The sequence below is a fragment of the Phacochoerus africanus genome, chromosome 15, assembly GCF_016906955.1.
Source record: "Phacochoerus africanus isolate WHEZ1 chromosome 15, ROS_Pafr_v1, whole genome shotgun sequence".
In the NCBI taxonomy this organism is placed as follows: Eukaryota; Metazoa; Chordata; class Mammalia; order Artiodactyla; family Suidae; genus Phacochoerus; species Phacochoerus africanus.
Genome location: NC_062558.1, coordinates 112,222,193 through 112,244,610, shown reverse-complemented (window position 1 = coordinate 112,244,610; position 22,418 = coordinate 112,222,193). Strand labels below are relative to the sequence as shown.

Below are 22,418 nucleotides of genomic sequence, written 5' to 3'. Positions count from 1 at the left end.
TGGGGTTCCTCCGAGATGTGGGGGTGCTATAGCTTGTTTCTCTGAAGCCAGTCTCTTTGGTTCCTGCCACATCCTGTCCTTGCTTCCTCTTCCTTTAGGGACGAACTCCCTCCATTCCCTGGGGTGGGGTCGGCCCTCAACGCTGGTCTTCCCTGGGGGTGGATGTGGACCAGGGTGGCTTTGTCTGAGTGACTGACATGCCCCTGGAAATGGTTCTTGGCTCCAAGTTTCCATGGAAACCAGGGCAGGCTCTTCTAAGCAGTGTCTGCTGGCTGGGGGTGGGCTGGGGCTGAGGCTGAGAGCTCCCCGGGCACAGGCTGGGGTGGGTGGGGCCAGGACATTGAGTAGGGTGCACAGACGGGGCCGCTTCTGCAAGCTCCCTCCCTGGGTTGCTCATGAGGGAGGATGAAGGATGGGCTAAAGCCTCTGGGGAGAGAAAGGGCTAGAACGGCAGTGGTTTGTGGGGGAGGGGATGGTGGGTCTCCCCCCACCCCCAGCCTCAGACTACAGACCCCTCAGCAGCTCACCCACAATTTAGCTACCCCCACCTAAATCAGGCTGCTGCAACGTTGTCACCTACCAGGCACCATTCCTGCCAGGGTGGAGGTGGGATAGCTTCCCTGGCCAGTGGGGGGCACGTGAGGGGGGTAACCAGGCAGAGTGGTGCTCGCCATGTCACGACCTGGAAAAACACAAAGGGGAAGGGGTGAGGCCTGGAAGAGAGGGGCCTGCCTCTGCTCACACCGGGGTGCTCCATGGAAAAGCAAGCGCTGAGTGCAGACATGTGGGAGCACATCTGGGTGAGAAGGTCCAGGTGTGCCCGTACGTGTGTCTAAACTTGTTACCTAAATGTCCTATGATCAGCTGTGTGTATGCACCTTGGCTCTATGTAGCTCTTTCTGTGTTTCTCTGTACATTTGTGTGTGTGTGTGTGTGTGTGTGTGTGTGTGCGCGCGCGCGTATGTGTTTGCCTTTGCTCGTGTCTCTGTAGCCCAAACCCAGATGGAGAATGGGGGGAGATGACCCGGTTTTACTCCTTCTTCCCAGAGAGAGACACTCAACTGTGATCTCTCCAGTAGCCAAATGGACCACTATCATCTTGCCCCCCTCTCTAACACTCCTTATTTCCTTCAGGCTTGGAGGACACCCCACCATCACTGCCCATAAATAGCTGATGGGTATTCCTTGTCCTCTCCAAGTAGAGCTGCAGGTGCTGGGCCTGGCAGGTGTAAAGAGTCGAGGGGCAGCCCAGTGGGCTATATTGCTGTTAGCGTTCATGGCATTTAAAGATAGAAAACCATGGCTGAAGCAAATCAGGAGTTTTGAGCCAACAGTGCAAGTGGATCAGATCAAGTTCCAATGAGCAAAATCTGCTCCCCTCACTAGCTGCTAGCCTTTTGTCCCTGGAGGTGTCTACTAGCTAGAGTCCGAAGGGTGGGAGGAAGGGCTTTCCTTAAGTGTCCTGGAGGGAAGACAACGTGAGTCAATACTAGGGAGATACCCACGGTCCACAGACGTTTCCTGCGGATGCCTGAATGGCCTGCCTCATCTTTGGCCGCCCCTTCCATCTCTAGGAAGGGGTCACCGCCTTCTTTGCCATTTAGCAGCCTCGAACATTTAATGACCATAATTTGCTCTCTCCCATACGTCCATGCCCCAGGGACTAGTTCCTCCTCTTCTGGGTCCTAGATGCCATTTATCCTCTCCACATTCTCCTTTACTCCTCTTCAGCCAGGGCCACTCTCCCACTCCAGTGCCTCTGTCCAACCCTGGGAAGGCAAGAGATGACTGGAGGGAGTCCCAGAACTATGCCTCTCTGGCCCACTTCCTCTGCATCAATTGCCCTAGTCCTCAGCCTCTCCACGGCTCTTCTCTCCTTACCACTCTGCCCTTAAATCTGACCCCACCTCCGACGTTCCTGAAGTGTGTGCGTTTCCTCACCACTACGGTGACACACCTGAGTGATCCATGCTTCCCTAAGCAGACAGAGAGACAACCGAGGTTTTTGCATTCCCAGCTACCTATGAACCATTTCATTAGCTGTCCCACTGTCACCTCAAACCTGCCAGGGAAAAAAGGCAGATCATCTTCCCCACCGTCAGTTCTACTGACCCGCTGGAACACCATCAGACCCAAACTCTGGAGTCCTTCTTGACTTAGCCTCCCCTCCCGGCCCCATCTGAAGTCAATCATGAAGCGCTGTCAGTTCACCTTAATGATGTCTGTGACATCTGTCCCATCTCCATTTCCTCCACCACCTCCACTGCTCAGTTCCAAAGCACCTGCTGCTGGTGGGCCACGACAGATTTTGTGCTTGGATTCCCTGCCTCCACATTCTTCTCCTTCAGTCTGTCCCACATGTGGCTGCCTGGCTGGTCCCCATGAAATACATCACTTCCCTTGTAAAAATTATCCCTGATTCTCTGTAGTTGACAGTTGGGGTGTCTCTTCGGCAGTCTAAACTCTGCCAGGTGTTCAAAGCCTCCCAGGTACTCTGCCCCACCCCACTTCCTCGGCTCTGATTCTTACCCCTTCTGGTTTAGTTTGACTATTTTCATTGACTTGGATGCTGTGAAACCTCTGCTTTTGCTGTAACATTTTCTTCTTCTTACTATAGTGTCCCTCTCCTTCCATCTCAAGCCTTAAAACCCCTACTGTTCTACTCATTGGAGAATTTTCTCTCTTCTAAACAACTAGAGTGTCTGTGCTCCATGGTTTTCCTTGTCATAGTTCGTGAAGCCCCAGCCTTGTTGTTTGCTTCCTCAAAAAGTTCACAATCAAACTGAGGGCAGGGACCTGTCTGCTGCTCTATCTTGCAGTTGAGAACATGATAGATGCTCAGTAAAAAAACTTGTTGATTAATTCTCTATTAATCTTACTAGACTTCATAGCCAATTCCAAGTGGGTTATTTTGTTTTCTGTTTCATATATGTTGGTGTCCTTTGAAGAGGTAAAGGCTTAGACAAAATGTGAATGTTTGAATCTGCTTTTTCTCTGCAAATAGTTTGAACAATGGATTATGAATTTTTATAGGATGATGAAAGATTTATGTAGGATGATAAAAGTGAGGGACTCCTATGTTGTGACTCAGCTTTATCATGCAACAGAATGTTTTTCTTCTCTCTCTGATGTAGCTGATAGCTTACATTTTAAAACTCAGAAGCAGCAGAGCAGAAGTGTCAAACAAGAGAACACTTCAGACTCCCAGAGAGATAGAAGAGAGAAACTGTGTTTGCTTTGCTGTGGGTTTCCTTTCATTGACTTCAAATGTCAATTAAAGGTACACTCCTCCCGACCATCTCTTAGCCAAGAGGACCTGAAGTGCACAACTCAGCAATACCTCTCAGTTCCTAGTAATGTGGCATTTCATGGTCAAAAAAGGCCCAAGACAGAGGAAAGTTAGAGGAGGATGTAGAGGTTTTAAATTAGAAGCATTCAGAAACCCAGTTACTGGTCCTGAGATCCTAATATCCACAGAGAGTAAGGAAAAGAAGGATACTTCTTTCTCAGTAAACAGGAATTTAAATGCATCTGAATTCTGATTTTCAGCTGCAAAGTTCCCCCAATGTGTCACACACAAATTCCTTGTACTCTAAGGCGGTGCCACACAGTCCCTGACCTAGCTTCAGGAAAGAAGAGGAAAGGGGTGGTGACCAGAAAGGTGTTTCCAGCTAACCTGAGGCACCCCTATTGCAATGTTCATTTCCATGGATTTCTCTTTTCTTTTCTTTTCCTTTCCTTTCCTTTCCTCTTTCTTTCTCTCTCTCTCTCTTTTTCTTTCTTTCATCTTAGGGCCGCACCTGGGGCATATGGAGGTTCCCAGGCCAGGAGTCTAATTGGAGCTACAGCTGCCGGCCTGTGTCACAGCACAGCAATGTGGGATCTGAGCTGCATCTGTGGCCTACACCACAGCTCATGGCAATGCCGGACCCTTAACCCACTGAGAGTGGCCAGAGATCGAACCTGCAACTCATGGTTCCTAGTCAGATTCGTTTACCACTGCGCCGTGACAGGAACTCCTGTGGATTTTTCTTTTACAAATGGTTCAACTTCTAACATATAGAAACTTTTGCCTGTTGAACTGTTGATTAAGAGACACATTCCAAATGCTATTTTAAAAAACTGAGCACAGCAAAGGAAACCATAAAAAAAATGAAAAGACAACCGACAAGGGATTAGTCTCCAAAACATACAAGCATCTCACTGAACTTTATATCAAAAAATAAAAAAATCCAATGAAAAATGGGAAGAAGCTCTAAATAGATAATTCTCCAAAGAAGACATCCAGATGGCCAAAAAACACATGAAAAGATGCTCAACATCACTAATTATTACAGAAATACAGGTCAAAGCTACCATGAGGATTTCACCTCACACCAGTCAGAATGGCTATCATCAAAAAGTCTATAAAGAATAAGTGCTAGAGAGAGTGTGGAGAAAAGGGAACCCTCTTACACTATTGGTGGGAATGTAAATTGGTGAAACCACTATGGACAGCAGTATGCAGGTTCTTTAAAAAACTAGGTATAGAACTACCATTTGATCCACCAATCCCACTCCTGGGCATCTATCCAGAGAAAAGTCTAATTCAAAAAATATATGCACCCAATGTTCACTGCAGCACTATTTATAATAGCCAAAGACATGGAGGCAACCAAAATGCCCATGGACAGAGGTACATGTATACAACGGAATATTATTCAGCCATAAAAAAGAATGAAAGAATGCCATTTGCAATAACACAGATGGACCCAGAGATGATCATACTAAGTGAAGTAAGTCAGACAGAAAGACATATCACTTATATGTAGAATCTAATAAAATGATGCAAAAGAACTTATTTAAAAACAGAAATAAACTTACAGATTTCAAACTCAATCTTATGGTTACCATAAGTGAAACCATTGTGGAGAGGGAAGAATTGGGAGGGTGGGAATAACACATACACACGACTGTATAAAATAGATGATTAGCGAGAACCTATTGTATAGTATATGAAAATCTGCTCAATAGTTTATAATAACCTATGAAGGGGAAAAAAGAATGGATATATTTATACGTATGACTGATTCACTTTGCTGTACACCTGAAACTAATACAACATTGTAAATAAACTTACCATGATAACATTAAATTAAAAATTAAAAAACCGAATCTGGAAAGTGCTATTCAGACATTTTTAAATGCAAGAGAAGAGACCCATGATGAAGAAAAAGTACAGCTTCCTGATGTTCTGCAAACAGCTGTGCTTCTGCTGCTGTGGATTCTGTCACATCAGTATCACCACCAAGAGGCGCCCATTCAGGACCCCTGAGCCAACAAAGGTATAAGCCACTGCATACAAAAGCACTCTCAGTCGCTTCATCAGCACACAGGTAACACCTGAAGAGCAGGAACAAATTGACCAAACCCTTGCCAGAGTCATATAATCTTCTGGAACACCACTGTCAATAATGGACAACACGTACTGTAGGAAGTTTTCAAATTACTCAGACCGTCATACAATTTGCCCAGCAGCAGTCTTTGAGCAAGCCTCTTTTACTGTGAGCATATGAATGGGTAATGTAATCTGTGCAAGGAAGAATCGACGGAGCCCTGGGCCTCACCTTACTACAGAGGGATGGACAAATGGGAGCAGAAATGGACTCTAAAACTTTAAGACGCACAGCCACCTTCTTAAAACAAACAAGCAGGAGTTCCCATCGTGGCGCAGTGGTTAACGAATCCGATTAGGAACCATGAGGTTGCGGGTTCGGTCCCTGCCCTTGCTCAGTGGGTTAACGATCCGGCGTTGCCGTGAGCTGTGGTGTAGGTTGCAGACGCGGCTCGGATCCCGCGTTGCTGTGGCTCTGGCATAGGCTGGCGGCCACAGCTCCGATTGGACCCCTAGCCTGGGAACCTCCATATGCCGCGGGAGCGGCCCAAGAAATAGCAAAAAGACAACAAACAAACAAACTAACTAACTAACAAACAAGCAAACGCAGGGAAAGAGAAGATAACAGCTTCGCAGCAGAATAAATGCCAGGAACATGAAAGCAGCACCAAGAAACACACATGGATAAAAACCCACATATTACAAGAGGATGGGCATTTCATGTTGGATAATTGTTTCCTAAGATTACAAAGGTTTTTGTTTATTTGTTTTTTGTTTTGTCTTTTTAGCCTGCACCATCGGCATATGGAGGTTCCCAGGCTAAGGGTCATATCAGAGCCACAGCCAAGCATTGAGGGATCCAGCTGCGTCTGTGACCTATGCCACAGCTCACAGCAACGCTGGATCCTTAACCCACTGAGCGAGGCCAGGAATCGAACCTCCCTCCTCGTGGATATTAGTCAGATTTGTTTCTGCTGAGCCACGAGGGGAACTCCCAAGATTACAAAGTTTCAAAGATGGAAGAGCCTTTCAGATGACTGGTCTCACATCCTTATTTTAAAGTTGAGAAAATGGGGGCACAGAGACACACCATGCCTTTCCTGTGGCTACAGAGCTAGTAAATGACAGAGCTGCAGTGTGAAGCCATGTCTGAACCACGCTGCCTTTTAATGATAACATAAAGCCAGAATCTCCCCAAAAGAGCCAAAGAAAAGGCGAAAGAAGTCATCTGACAAGCAAAATCTCATACTGTTGCTGCTGTCATTAGGATGAGGCAAGAAAAATAGGACACAAAGAATAAAATATTGACACTGCAAGTCTGTAGTAAAACTCCATGGGGTTGAGTACTAATATCCTTTGAGAGTTTTCTGAAAAACAAAGAGGCTCTTCAAGAAGCAGGAGTAGTTGAGAATCTAAAGTACCCAGAAGTGTTGGAAGCACTGTACTTGATGAGGATGTCTTCTCAGTTCAACTGCACAAGTCCCTGAAGATTCTAAAGCCAATTTCTGCAGCAATCACTACATTTGAATCAGACAGTGCACTTTTGTCAGACATTCCTTACCAAATGGGCCAGAGCAAATCAACTCTTTTGGAGAATCTAAGTGCAGTTCCTCTTACGAGTACAGAGAAAAGCAAAGTGGAAGACTTTATTAAGAAAATCTTGGAGTTCCCTGGTGGCTCAGTGGGTTAAGGATCTGACATTGCTACTGCTGTGTCGTGGGTTTGATCCCTGATCCCAGAACTTCCACGTGCCATGGGTATAGAAAAAAAAAATGCAGTCACCACTGGGTAATTTATGCTCTGTTGTCAGGTCTAAGAGGCAAGGGCAGAGTTGTGTTTCTACTTGCACCTAGACTAGCTAGCATGCACTGAGCACCTACTACTATGCTAGGTGCTGTCATAAATGTTTTCTGTATATTGTCTCATTTAATCCTCATCTCAACCTATGATGTTGATCTGTTTTTAATCCTCATTTTATAGATGAGAAGTTGAAACTCAGAGGCAATAAATATTATGTCCAAGATTTCACGGCTGGTAGGTGGCAGAAGCTGGGCCACAGAACAAGCAGTAGTCTTGGGAATGGATTCTAGAATGACCTGCTCAAATACTGTAGGCCCACAAAAAAGATAGGAAGGTAACCTGGGATTTGGCTAAGCGAATCCTTCCTATAATAGAACATCTTGTTGCTTCTTATTTCTTGCATGTTTCAGGTTCTTCCATTTTCTACAGTAAGGGTTTGAAATTGGGGTTCACTGATCCTGTAGAACAGCACAGATGCGCTTCGGGGAGTCCCTATAAAGTCATACATAAGATGTTACAGACACACATATGTAATATCTAGATGACTTTTATTAGGTTCTCAAGAGTACTGAAGGCTCAAGATTAATAAGCACTGTTTATAAAAGACCAGAAGAACCTCTGTTCTTCGGAGTATGAAAGACACTGATTTGTTTGAAACTATTTGAATGGTACCAATAAACAAGATCATACAAAGAATAGTAAAAGAACATGTGAGGCGGGCTTATCTCAAGCAATGCAAATGTCAGCATCCAGAAGACCAAGGAAATAATAAAAAGGAAGCCACCAAAACATCAGAGATGCTTTGGCTCAGTGACAGCAAGACAACAAGACCTATCAGATACAGATTTATACAGGAAAAGTTATATTCAGTGAATTTAGAGATGCTTTTCCTCAGCATCTTTCTCTGAAAATGAGCACTTTTGCTATCCACTTGACATCATGGAGCACCCTAAGGCCAGAAAACATAACTCTTGTTTTACTATCCTAACCTCAAGTTTTGTCGGCTTCTCATACAGTAGTGAAAATGAAGGCATTAGACTGCTTCAAGGTTGGCAGTCTGTGCCTGCATTTGACCCAAGCATTTATAATATTTCCAAGAATACACAGTTACTAAATTTGTAATTACTGCCTAAATATACTGGTCATTTACATTTACTGTACCAATTATGATCACTTTATGACCAACCCGAGTGATAACAGAACACACCAAAGTAACAAACTTTAAATCTGTAAAAGGTGCTTTGAATGGAGAGGGAAAGAGTTTTCTACATAGTTCATCTTGTTCCTCACTTGCCAGGTTTCCAAATTCTCTTAAAGGTTTCTCCCTGGGGGTAGAGGGGCGGTGGGGGGCAGAGGCCCCTCCCTCCTCATCCTGAGGCCGGTCTGCTCTGGGTTCCAGCAGAGGGGGCTGCATCTGCAGCTCAGGGCAGTTGCTCCCCCAGCTGATCTCGCGTCCCACCCACAGCTGGACCTTTAGTCCCCAGTGTGTCCTAGGCAGGGACGCAGGCCAGGTCTGTGTGGGCTCCGTGAGGTCTGCACCTCAACAGCCGACGCGCTGGACACAACCAGTCATGCTGTTTCCACGTTTTCGCCCAGCACATGGCCCTTGACTGGGCTGTGGTAGCCTGCTGGCCTAGGGCCCCACAAGAGGCAGTTTCTCTCTAACTTGGCTGGACCATGGATGAAGCTGCAGCCTCAGGATCCTGACATCAGCGGAGGGCGTTTTGGGGAGAAGCACATTCTCAAAGGGCTGAAAGGGAACTTGAGTATCTTCTAGGCTAATTCCCTTATTTTATAGAGGAAGGAACAGAGGCTCAGAGCGGGGAAGACTCCCACACCTTCCTCAGTTGGTTCAGGTCCCCCAGGCTACCTTCTCTAGCTCCATCAGCAAGTTGCAAATGAAGACGAGTTGGGCGGGTGCTGGCATTCTGGAGGCTGGGCCCAGGCTCGCTGATGGGCTCAGAGCAAGAGAGTTCCTTGTGCTGGGTGGGCAGAGGTTAAGCCTGTTTGCACGGTCTCTCGATACTCCAGGTCTCCCAGTTCCTCTCTGGCTTTATTTTGTTCTCTGAGAGCACTGAATTGTCAACTCTAATCCCTCCGAAAGCGCAGTGTTTTTCAGGCGCTCTGTGTAAGTGAAACCCTAATCCCAAGGAAAACGGCCACTTAAGCTGCCCGAGCATTAGGCTGCTCTCTGAGCCTGCGGCAGGATTTCCTCCCTCCCTGCCCGCCAGCCCAGCCGCCACTGAGGAGGACAGGGAGGATTCCAGGCTGAAGGCTTGCAAAGCCCTCTCCCAAGTAACAATAGTGGCAGGGCTTGCCTCCCAAAGCTCAGGCTTGAAAAAAGTGCTGGCTAGTGGCTAGTTTGTCCTGAGGCTACAGCTAATGGGGAGGGGGGAAAGAGGAAGGTTTCTGATCACCCTGGGGGGAGGTGTCTTCCTGTCACTTGGGGGTGGCTGGCTCTCTGAGGGAAACAGGTTTTAGGTCTTACCTAGGTGATGCTTAAGGCCACCAAGGACATTTCTGAGCCCTTGGTCTCAATACAAACCTGTAAAATTCACTGGGACGCCGCTATTTAGGGGTTCTGGTCATTCAGAAATGGTTGGGTTGGCTGAGTTCCCTTTTGCTTAGCCAAGCTTTTCTTCTTAGAAAGTGCCAAATAATGCAGCAAACAGGCTTAGTGCTGGGAGAGACCGCCCTTTGGAGAAGTCTCCTTTGAGACGCCCCAAGCCACTCTAAACATCATCAGCAGATGAAAGATTCCCTAAAACCCAGCTGACCAAGAAAACAGTGTTTTCTACTAGTGAACACTTTGTTAGCCTGAAGATGGTTACTATGGGTGAGAAATTGAGATCGTTGATTCCTTGAAAACATTCTGATTCAAATTCAAACTGTCCTCTCTCCTTGATCTCTAAATGAATTAGTGAGTTCATGCTGTGGGCAACCAAGCACAGCCCATTTGGATGCTCAGCCATTTGGATGCTCAGCCTTTGGATCTCATGGATGGAGCCAAGAGATGAAGGGAGGAGTCAAGAAGAAAGGCCCAAGGTAATGGGCCGAATTCGAGCTCGGTTTAGAAGACCACGGAACTACATCTTTGCTAAGATGCCTGGGAACGCTTCATACCTTCTTCCTCCTCCTCCTCAGGCCTTTCCTTCCCTCTGCAGCTCCACTGGCTGCACCACGGGCTTCTGCCCAGGCACCCTACTGGGGAGGACAGCCCCTCACCCTTGGGATGGCTGGTGGACACAGACATGAGTGTGGAATTGGGGCTGGAGATTGGGTGGTACAGCTTTTATTCCGTTCAAATTTGACCTGCCTCTCCCAGACCTAGAGTCAATTAATGCCTTTTCTTTGCAAGATCTTTTCCCTCTAGAGATGAACTGGATAAAGGAGGAAGAGAAAGAGCCCTGATCCAAGGACTCCCTGGGCTGCAGACCCAGGGCACCCACCTTATCTGTCAATGTCTCATTGCTATGGAAATGCCCTGTAATTAAATCAGAGCTGAGCTCTGGGGGCTGGAGGTCCTTGTGGATGTGGCTGGAGGCCTCGGAACTGTTTGGAGGAGGCTAGCCTCTTTCCAATGGGCCTTCTCAGATGAAGAGGAGCCCTTGTCTTGGTTCGGCCTCCACAGCAACGGACTCTCAGATTTGCCGTGTGTCTGAAGGTGCCCTAGCCCTCTCCTTTCAAGGTTGGAGAGGGACTCTGATGTCTGTGCCCTAAATTCCTCCAGCTAATCAGAGGCTTTGAGCCGACAGACAAGGCTAGGAGACTCCCAGCATCCTTCAGAAACATTTCTCAGCCTTTATTGCCCTCTCCTCCCCCAAGGGGCTGGCCAAGGGCTAAGCTGTTTGTTTTATGGAGGGAAATGCAGTCGCATTGGAAGGAGGTTGTTAACTACAGGAAAGGGGCACTTCCTAGCGGTCCTCAGGACGCCCTGAGCAAGGGGGAGGAGGGGTTCCCAGAGTCCACACCTCTAGCCCCTAAAAGGCCACTTCGCTAACCTTCCCAGATGTGGGCAAGGAGTCTGAATTTCTAAGAGTTTGCGACCCTTTCTTAGAAGGTGAGTCCACACTACCCTCCCAGGTCTCTAGCCCCTGGGGACCAGCCCCTGCTTTTTTTTTTTTTTTCTTTTTAGGGCCATACCTGCTGCATATGGAGGTTCCCAGGCTAGGAGTCAAATGGGAGCTGCAGCTCCTGGCCTATACCACAGCCACAGCAACTCGGGATCTGAGTCACATCTGTGACCTACACTACAGCTCACAGCAACACGGGATCCTTAACTCTCTGAGCAAGGCCAGGGATCGAACTTGCGTCCTCATGGATACTAGTTGGGTTCACTTCCGCTGAGCCACTACGGGAACTTGGGCCAGCCCCTGCTTTTCTTTGAACTTAGCCTTACTGGCCTCCTCCACTTCTGCTCAAATTTGCCAGCTTCCAGGAGACCCGCATCTTCTGTTCTTCCTTCCCAGTGTGTGGGCACTTCCCTCTCAGGCAGCACCCTCATCTCCTGGACCTTAGCTACAGATTCCCCCAGAGTGGCAGTCTCTGGGCATCAGGAGAAGCATCTCCCAAGCTTTTCAATAAAACCACCTTCTCCCGCATGAGGGAGGAATGGACCGTCCCTGTTACAGTTCTCCAATGTTCAGACATTTTTCCAAAGAGAAGGGAAGGTCTTCTGCTGAGACTTCGCAGTCTGAGAGCTTGGCTAAGCGAGGAACACCTCTGCTCTCAGGGCTGCTGAGGCTTCTCTCTTCCCCTGCCTCCTGAGCCCCAAAGCATCAGGGACTATTGCTACAGGTGCATTCTCTGCCCTTTAGGATCTCCGTTACCTGACAATGTGCTGAGCAGCGGTGGGGAAGGGGATGTGGGATCAAGATCTGTGATTAAGGAGTTCCCGTCGAGGCACAGTGGTTAACGAATCCGACTAGGAACCATGAGGTTTCGGGTTTGATCCCTGGCCTCGCTCAGTGGGTTAAGGATCTGGGGTTGCCGTGAGCTGTGGTGTAGGTTGCAGACGTGGCTCGGATCCCGCGTTGCTGTGGCCCTGGCGAAGGCCGGTGGCTACAGCTCCTATTGGACCCCTAGCCTGGGAATCTCCACATGCTGCAGGAGCAGCCCTAGAAAAGGCAAAAAGACAAAAAGACAAAAAAAAAAAGATCTGTGATGAACACAAAACATACTTCTCTTGTATCTTTTCTTTTTGTCTTTTTGCTATTTCTTTGGGCTGCTCCCGCGGCATATGGAGGTTCCCAGGCTAGGGGTCCAATCGGAGCTGTAGCCACCGGCCTACACCAGAGCCACAGCAACTCGGGATCCGAGCCGCTTCTGCAACCTACACCACAGCTCACGGCAACGCCGGATCGTTAACCCACTGAGCAAGGGCAGGGACCGAACCCGCAACCTCATGGTTCCTAGTCGGATTCGTTAACCACTGCGCCACGACGGGAACTCCGTTCTCTTGTATCTTTTTCAGAATATTAAATATGCTTACTTTATAGCTGCTTCTGGATTGTTCTATGATCTCTAGTTCTTGGGGGGTACTGACTGCCCCATATATTGCTTCTGCTAACTCTCCCTTGCGATTGTTTGTATTCATGTGAGGTGTCTAATTTTGTATCATGAGCTCATCTTTAGTGGTGGATTGTTTTCTGTGGGAGTCCCCTGTGTCCTGGATCATAGAATGCCTCTGCAAGGAAACTTTGCCCTTGTTCCTGCTAGGGTTCCCCAGGGGGTTACTATCCTGGACAGATTTTTATGTCTGTTCTTGACTGGGGGTTCCTACCACGTCTTCCTGGTAGAAATTTGGACTCTGAACCAGGGTCAGGCTTGGGGTCTCCGCGTCTCACAGAGACATTATTTTCCCTCACTTGCTTCCCCGGGGCCTCTGGGATGAGTTTGTGGGTTTCCCTTCCTTTCATGCACAGTGTTGCCCTGTTCTGTTTCTGGCTTCATGCGGAGAGATGCTCAGTTCTAGCTTCCTGCTGCTCTTGGATCCAAGGTCATGTCTTGTGTCTGGTGGGTTAGGGTCTACCTCCAGGTGATACCAGCCGTCTCTCACTGTTGCTCTGGCTCTGAGGCTCCCTCTGTTTCTGGCACAGAGAGTGAGGTTTGGTTGTATATTAGCAATTCCTATTATATTTATCCAGCTGTGTTTCGGTGAGTTTAGCCTGCCTCGTTTCTGGACATCAATCGCATCCTCCATTACCTCTTTGGGATTAAAATGAGAGTGGTGAGAACTACACTTGCACAAAGCTCTCCCAGTGCTTGGCAGCGAGGCCCGCCCGAGGCCCGTGAAGCCCACTCGGTGCAGCAGCTCTGGGCCCTGGCGCATCCCTCGGCTTCGAGAGAGAGCACAGAGCACCGCTGTACCATCCCCAACTTCCTCCAGCACCCTCTTGCTCCATTTGGGCTCTGGGGTAGGAAACCTGCTCTCACTATCAGAGTGGATTTTCACCAGGCCGAGGGAATCTCTATTTAGGTGCTCAGAGGCATCTCCGAGTGACTCTGGGAATCCTTAAACTAGTGTTCATCTTCTCCAAGCAGATCCGCGTCACGGAGAAGATTCCCCTCACGCTCCTCCACGGCTCCGGGCCTGGCCGGGCACAGGGGGTGGAGGGAGGGGGCGAGGTAAGGAGGTCATGGGGAAGGAGAGCTCTTTTCTATCAGTGATGGGAGACTTGAAGGTACCAGCACACAGTTGGAGCCACAGTCCTCCCTGAAGAGGCCCTGGCCCAGGGGCCCCTGGGGCTACAGCAGAGTTGGTGGCATCCCGCTGTGGGGTCCTTTGGAAGGGGAAGAAGGCGGTAGAAGGCACACACCACAGCCAGCCAACCTGAGGAAGCCTTCGGCCAGAGTAGCACCCCCCCCCCATCTACTTTCTCATCTAGTTGCTCCCTTTTTCCTTATCACTTAGGAGAGACTCGGCTCCGTTCCAGACCAGCAGCCTAGAGCACTGGGCTGGAGAGAAGAGATGCTGCTAAGCTAGAGCAGCCCAGCGGCGGAAGGGAAAGTGGGTGATAAATTTAAATAACCAGCTTGACTTGGCAGCTTGCTGAGTTGTGATGCAGTGAAATTAAAATCTCGGCAGAACTTGCAAACACTACCCAGAAAAATCAGTCTCTTTCCTTGGTTCCGTGATGGAAGGTGTGGAGGGGAGGCTTTGGGGACGAGCCCCAGCCTCTGGCAGCCACCCTTGCCTGCAATGTGATTAGCTGTGTCCTGGCCCACTGGGCCCCGCTCTCCCCTCCACACAATAGTCCAGACTCCTCTCTCCTCTCAGTCCTGACCTTGTGGAACAGCTGCATCAAGTGGCTGGTGAAGTTTGAAATCAGCCTCCAGTGCCAGGAGATGGCAGGAATATCAATAAGGTCAGCTCTTCAGGCTGGGCTAGGCCTTCCTGGGCTGGTTTCCTCAGGACTCACTCCCAGATCCTTGCGGCCCCAGCTGCCTGTGCCTGGGGAAGGTGAGCTGGGTGTTTAGGGTGTGCGGAATGAAGGGAGCTCCTTGAACACCTTGCTACGCGCGAGCCAGGCTATGGGCACAGGATGGCCTTGCCGCTCTCTCACCTTTAGCACACACCTGGCCAGAAACACCTGCCAGAAAAGGCCTGCCTTTTCCTCCTCCACCAGTGCCCTTTGTATTCTCCACCTGAATAAGCTTTTAAAGCATCTTGAAGAGGAATTTTAATAAACACACCAAGAGCCACTCCCTCATCCCCGCTGTGCTTGGAGCTCAAGTCTCACAGATGCCAACGTCTTTCTAGAATGTTCTAAAGTCCACTTCTTTGGAGCCTGCTCTCCTTACACCACTGCTCACCACTCCCCGCAAACTCAGGGTCCGAAGGCCCACTTACGGGACCCGCTCCTGAGATGGCCCATGAAGTCTCTGGGCACTGCCCCGTTTCTCACCTTGACAGCACCTCCAGCAAATTCTGTTCATCCCCATAATAAACACATCATGAATCATTCATCTTTAATAGATTATGCAAATTAGGAGGACATAAAATCAACAAAGATCAATAACTGCAGCCGTTTAATTGCCAGCAAAAACATTTTAAGAATGAGCATAATCTGTAGCCCTTTCTCGGGTAATGGCACCATTAATTCAAACATTGGATCTTGGCCTGAGTGTAGAAAAATCATTCCCTGCCCCCTACCCCCGCCCAGCACCCCTCCCCCACCTCTCCATACACTTCTCTCTCTTTTTGGTAATTTCCAGTTTCTGAGCGAGTTTCCCCGTCATTACCACTGGTGAACAGCTCCGAATGTTAATGGTTCTGCTTTTGTTACTCCTCGCTTGATTGAAATGTCGCATACAGATTGAGATGTTAGTGCTAACTTGCCACCTGGGAATGTCAAGCTGGGTCTGAAATGAACTTTTCTCACACTTGGATCCAGATGGATCAGCCGGAGATGTTCCCAGGCTGAGCTGGGACCGTTCCAGGGCCATGGGGGGGAGGCGGGCGGGGGATGCTCAAGGTGGAGGCACTTTTCTGCACCAGCCTGAGCTCTCCTGCAGCAGGAACCCTGCCCTGAAGATCCAGCTCTCCACTCCAGGAGGCCTCTGCCTTCTGGACTGTGGCCCTGGGCCCAGGGAAACACAGCTGGGGTTGGAGAAAAGTCTCCTGGGCTCTGTTTTGCCACTGCCTGTGGTGGGCCACCTTTGGAAAGTGACCACTGTGACTCAGCAGATCAGGAGAAATGTGGTCTGGGCCTTCGCCTTTTCTTGGGTCAGAACCCCTACAGCTCAGAAAGCTTCCGAGCTGGGCTATGGAGGGCTGCAGCTGAGGGCCAGTGGATAACAGGCTGTGTCCTGGAGCCCGCTAAGACTGTCACTCCCAAAAGCCCATCCAGTTCTCCGACACTTCCAGAACTTAACCTCTGATCGCCCAGCCAAAGAGCTCAACTCTGTCCAGGCTGGAAACAGTTGTACCAGGACACCCCTGAGGGAGAATCTAGCACAGCTAACAGCAAGGCTCTCCCCAGTCCCCCAGCTGGAGGCTGGGAGGCCACTTGCAGCCCATCTCAGGCTGAGCTGTGCTCAGAACAGCTCCAAGTCAGAACCAGGGCCCTGGCCTCCAGTGGGGCCATGCCCGCTCCTTGTCTTTGCCACTGGCTGTGACGCTGGCTGCTTGCAGCTCTGCTGCCGGGTTCCCAGGCCGCCTCTGCTCGCCTTGCTCGGCAGGTAACGCCTCAGTGTCTCCCAATCCCCACCGAGACCCTTCTCAATCATTCTGTCTCCCAAGGAACAAACGGCACATTGGCTTTAGTGTCTCCAGAATAATTAGGTGAATTTTAATAACACCTCAATGTGTGTCTCTCCCACTTGGGCACTTTCCTGGCCTGGAAACCCTTCTGCAGTGCCAGGCGCCTTCCACAACCCAGCCCTGTGGCCTGGAGCTTCATCTGCTGGGCCCTTCACCGCACGGCACCTCAGCCTTCTTCCCCCTAGCTGCCTCTGCTGCTCCTAATCCATGCGAGCATCCGCGTAAGGTGTCCCCTCCCCTTGTATTTGACCGGGACAAACCTGACCCTGCCTGGCCTTGAAATCAAGCCTTGGTCTCAGTGATTTCTCTGGGAAGCTGGAGAAGGGCTGAAATAATGGAGCTTATCTATAACCACAGTGCTGGATGCCATGCCCTGAAGCCCAAAGCTACAGCCTTGGTACACCCAGGATGTCCAGAGGAGAGGAAAGCAGGTCCCCCAGGAGCCCTGGGGACACAGGAGTGTGGAGGCTCCGCTATTTTGCCCTCTGCATTCTTCTGCCCATGTCCTAACAAGAGGTTCATAATTCTGGTCACCTCGGCGGAGGTAAGAAGAAAGGCAAAGAAAGAATCGAGAGGATGGGCAGAAAGACCCAGGCATAGCCCCTCCCGGCTTTGACCTTTCGATTCTGAAGCCCACAGAGACCCTGACCCCAGTTTTTTCTCCCACATCTGCACACATCTGCTCAGGAAGCACCCTGGCTCACTCTCTCTGCAGAGATCATGGCAGGGGGCCCACTTGTCATCCTGGGCCCCAGATGGCACGGGCTGAGGCGCCCCCCTCTGCAAGCAGTTTCCCCACCCTCCTTGGAAGCCCCCTTACCGGTCACAACGGGGTATGTCTGTGTGCCTGACACGTTGCTGCCCAGCTCGGGGTTGGTGGATGCAGATAGACTCGACTTGACTTCATCAAGCCCAGGGGTCAGGGCTGGGAGGGAGTACTCATTCCCCTGGGAGGAGAGAGAAAAGAGACAGCTCACGATTGACGCACACAGGCGAGAGAGGGCTCGGAGCGCAGATGGGGAGGAGGACCAGGAAGCCCTCCCAGATGGGGTGGAAGGAGCTGGCCGGGCAGAGGGCGGTGGGGGGGAGGGGTGGGCTCAATGGCTGATGGAGCCTTGTGTGGGTGGGGGCGGACCCGGCTCTGGGAAATCGAGGCGCAGCCTGCGTACTCTCAGTGGTCATCCCAGCGCCTCTCGCGTCTCTGTCCTAAGAAGCCCCAACGGCGGGGTGTAGCTGAGAGGCAAGGGGTGTTTTAAGGTCCCCCTGGGGTGGGGAGTCTGGGGGAGGAGGGGTGGCAGTAGCTGGGGGAAGGCCCTCCTGGGGCGTCCAGCCTGGCACTGCTGGGCCCGCTGATGGCTGAGCGGGTGCTGGCGCCCCTTTTTTAAAAACAAACAAAGACAGCCCCACGGGCCCCTCGCTCTCTGCTTGTGCACTGGGGTATGAAATTGGGGAGGGGGAGAGTCCACATGGCTAACAGAAGGGTGGGAGGGGGCCAGTCATTGACTCTGAAAGGGTGTCCTGCCCGAAACACTCGGGTAATTGGCTTTTTATTGCAGCCACCGCCAAGCCAGACCCCAGAGCTGGGCCGACCAGGAGCCCGCACAAAGCAGGAAAAGTTGCTCTGATTAATATTACGTTAAATTAAAACTGATTTTCTGCTCTTTCGGGTCCGTTTTTTTCCCTTCCGCTTCCTGGCCCCCCCAGAGGGCCCCCTCCCCACACCGGCTGGACAGGATTGCCTCGTCATTTCCAATTCCTTCTCGTATTGATCTTCCTGTAGAAATCAGTTTTGTAATTAGCTGCAAATTAGGCCTTCTACTGGGGGTGAAGCTGCCCCCTGATTTATCACCAGAGTAATTCGCTGTGATCGGAGAGAAATTAAAATGAACTCAATTAGGCTTCGGATTTGCTTTATGGGCCCTGCTCCGAGTTTCAGGGGGAAAAATGACTGTGCTGGTGTTTAATAGTCTAATGAAAGTAAATAAAGGTTATTCATTGTAATACAGCCGGGGACTCGGGGAGGGTGCACCCAGCCGCCCGCCTCGGCCGGCTCCTCCTTTGTTGGTTTATGGCTCAGGGCACCTTAAAAAGACTTTTGATTTTTGTTTTATGAAGACAAACAGCTTATGGGATAAAAGGACGGGCGGGGAGAAAGGCGAATGGCTGGGAGCTGTTGGAGTCCTAGAGCGGAACTGTGCCGTGCGGAGCCTGTGAGGCTGAGCGGGTGCGTGTTCGAGTGAGTGTGTGTGTGTCTGAGTGTGTAACCACGGCAGGCTGTGTTGTGCTGCGGCTGTGGGCCTGGCCTGGGCTGTGGTATAGGGGGAACAGGTGTTGGGCCCTGTGCGCAGCAGCCTAGCCTGATGCATGGGTGGAGGCAGGCATGGAGCTGTGCTGAGCTGGTAGTCTGGGGCGCTGGGCCAGGTCCTGCGGGCTGCATGGAGCAGGGGTGGGGACGGAGCAGGTGGGTAGTGGTGGTGTGTGGACACATGTACACGGGTGAGCGTGAGGAGTCAGGAGATGGCTTTCTATGCTGTATATTGTGCTGCTGTGTGGTGGGCTGCGTCCCAGGCGGCCTGCTCTAGGCTGTTCTGCCTCTGCGGGAAGTATTGGGTCCGAGGGGTAGCTGTCAGCCTGCCTGGGGTCACACTAGACAGTAGGATTAGGGGGCAGGAGGTAAGCACAGTGGGTTCACCTCCTGACACCAGACAAGAAGAGCACCCCAGGATTACGTGGACTTTCCATAGGCTGCTGGGGGCATTTAGGTAGGAGGACCCCCTGCGTACTCTAGGCCGGAGCACAGAATGGCGAGGCTGGGAGGGACCTGTTGGATCACACATCCAAGGCCTTCATTCTACAAGACAGGGAAACCAAGGACTGGAACTGAAATGGCAGAAGGCTTACATAGGGCCATGCTCGCCCTGGCACTCACCATCTCTAACTACCATACACGACGGTGATTTTCCTTAGCTTTGCTCCCCAAAGTCCCGGCGTAAGCGTGTCCACATGGTGCACACACAGCACACCCACAGGTGGCCCCTGCGATGCTGGGCGTGTGTGTGTCTCACCCGTGAGCACATCCTCCAGGGGCCCTGCTCTGCCCAGGCCCTTCCCACTTCTGTGAGAGGAAAGCGCCTTCCTCACCTGTTCTGATTTGATGTGCTCTGATGCCTGGAAGACGTCAGGGTAGGAAGGACGCTCAAAGACCCGATCCAAAGCTTCCAGCTGCTGCTGGGTGAAGGTGTCAGCTCGCAAGTGCTTCCGCAAACTGTCCACGCCACTCTGGGAGTCTCCATTGGGGACTGAGCCCTCGGACACATCTGGAGGACACATGGACGCTCGGGATATGAGCTCAGGCCGGCAGGGGCACAGAGCAGGACAGTGGGCCGAGGGGCCGGGCACCTGGCTCAGCCCCCAGAGCTTTGCACCCATGCTGGGACCCCCTCACTCCCAGCTTGGAGGCTGGCGGGGCTGGCCAAGGGCTGGCCATGCCTCAGGGATCCGGCTGAGAAAAGGAAGTCGTCACAGCAGAGGTGGAGCCAGTGGGGCTCCTGGGGGCTGTGTCCCCAGGGCATGTCCCCCCTGAACCCCTCTGTCTCCCCGCCAGGGTCAGCCTGGGGGAGGAGCTGGGTGTCTCGGGCAGGCATTACTGAGCCTGTGGAGAATTGAACTGGGCTCTGAGATGAATTTCAGTTCCACTGACTCCAAGGGTGGAAAATCACCAAATCTCCGAGGCTGAGTGTAACATGGAGACTGAGTGAAGTAATTAACTTCATCACTGAGGGAGGAGGGCCTCCGAGGGCCCAGCTGAGGCATTCTGCTTGTGTTGGGCCAGGCCTGAGACTGGAGAGTGAGGACAGCAGGTGGCATGACAGCTGTAAAACGCTGACGCAGGCAGAGCCTGAAGACAGGGTGTCTGTAGATGCTGCTGTGCCCAGGCCACCCTCCTCAGCCTCTGTCCCTGACCGGGACTCTGGTTAGGCTTTTTCCAGGGGCCAGTTCTTTGGTTCCTGGTTCCTCCCGAGGTCTTCACAGGGAGCTGAGATTAGCTCCTTGCGTGAAAGGCCAAGGCGGTGCTGCAAAGTGCTTGCTCCCTGGGCTGCAGGTTGGTACTGTCAGGGTACCGCTCTCCCTAGACTTCCCCACCACTCTGCTACCCTTGCATCCCTGACCCTGCTGTCTACACCCTGTCCATTGGGGTTTGCAGAGCGCACAGTGAGCCAAGTACCTGCTCTGCCCACACTCCCTGCACGCCCACCCCGCAACTCCCCCCCCACCCAAAGCTGGGTCCTCCCAGCCATGCTTGGCCACTCCTTGGCTCCCCTCAGCCCAAGACCAGCTGGGGCGCCTTTGGGGCTGGCCCGTGCCATAGGCCCCAGGGTGTTCCTCTGGGACTGTTATATATATCAGTTTATAGGTGATTATACGATATGATATAATCAATATTGCATTATATACAGTAACACGGTACAGTATCATTCAGGAGACCATAGAAAATATTACATATTGATTAACCTCAACCTGCAGCCATCCTCTCTTGCTGGCCTCCCAGATGGAGCAAGGGGGTCTGCTCTCCTAATGAGGCTTCCTGTTTTCACTCCATCCTGGAGGGAGTGGCAAAGCGAAGAAAGTGTGTGTGTGTGTGTGTGTGTGTGTGTGAGAGAGAGAGAGAGAGAGAGAGAGAGAGGGAGAGAGAGGGAGGAGTGGAGACCAGGATCATGTCTGAGGTGGACAGACAGACGCAAAGATAGCCTTGATGATATTTCTATGTTCCCTCTGTTCTCATGGCCACAAAACCTGGTTGTGGTGGTTTTTTTCTGTGTAAGCCCCTGGAATGATTTTCTGCCTTAGGGGGAATGTATGCATCTCTGTATATGAGTTAGGATGTGGCATATTTATCTTTCCCATTTGTGTATTTTCTGTGTATATGCATTTGTACACGTATCAACATCCAGATAAATACATGTCTGCGTATGTGTAAGTGACAGAACAAGAAGCGGTCTGAAACAGTGCATGTGTACGTGTGTGACCGCATGGGGAGTGTGAGCCGACGTCCCCTGTGTTTCTCCTCTTTCAATGATTTGCCATCATCCTAATTCCACCCCTTGGAGCTATTTGCATGTTTTGCTGTGTCTAGTTCTTTCTTGCTGGAGTCCTCCTACCTTTCAGGAAAGCCCCGCTGTCAGGGCTGAGGGAGACAGCAAGACTCTTTGTGTGTGGTGACTGCAGTGTCCCTGATGGGTCATGGGGAGTACAGTGCATTTGTCTGTGAGCACATGCTCACACGTTGTGCGCAGGGTATGTGCATATGTGTGTGGTAAGACTCATGCTATGCTTCTGTGTAAATTTGTGTATATGCCTCTGTGTGGCTTGGCTCAGCCCACGTGTGTGTGTCTGTCTGTGTGTGTGTGTGTGTGTGTGTGCGCGCGCGTGGAGGGGCTGAACTGAAGCTTTGTCCTCAGGTCACTGGCTGGAGGAGTCTCTTTTCCTTCATTTATTCAGGGGCCCTTCAGATCTTGACAAATCTGTCACTCTAAATTTGCGAGAGATTATGGCGCTCTCTCCCCAGCCCGCAGAGAGGTGATATATGATATCTGCTGCCCCTATTGATTGCCTGATCTGGTGGCAGAGGCCGGCGAAATGAACTTGAAATGAACATCATGCCTCAACTCATTGTGCGTATAATACACTACTTAATCCCACATTTTTCAGCCGCTATGGAATTCAATTGATCAATCATGTTCCACTGATAGTACTGTTTTAGGGGTTATTGCTGCTCCCTCCACTCACTGACCTTTTTATTTATTTATTTTTTTTTGTATACTCAGGCCCTGGTGATAAGACAGGTTACAGAGGCAGCAACGGAAAGCGGGAGGGAGGGAGGAAGGAGAGGCAGGAGGAAGGCTGCTCCTGGAAGAGGTGGCCCGAGGGAGGCGGGAAAGGGAAGAAGAGGCGAGCGAAGGGGGGTGAGGCGAGGAAGGA

The 22,418-nt window shown here is 50.8% G+C and overlaps 1 protein-coding gene across 4 annotated transcripts in view; it reads right to left on the bottom strand.

Moving 5' to 3' along the window:
* PAX2 (paired box 2) overlaps nt 1-22,418 on the bottom strand; it is a 92,782-nt gene that overhangs the window by 4,629 nt on the left and 65,735 nt on the right. For all 4 annotated transcript variants that reach the window (XM_047761569.1, XM_047761568.1, XM_047761570.1 and 1 more), the window contains 3 exons: nt 19,581-19,756; nt 17,260-17,386; nt 581-682 (listed from right to left, as the gene is read on the bottom strand). In XM_047761569.1, coding sequence (XP_047617525.1) covers nt 581-682; nt 17,260-17,386; nt 19,581-19,756 — 405 coding nt within the window. The remainder of the gene's footprint in view (nt 1-580; nt 683-17,259; nt 17,387-19,580; nt 19,757-22,418) is intronic.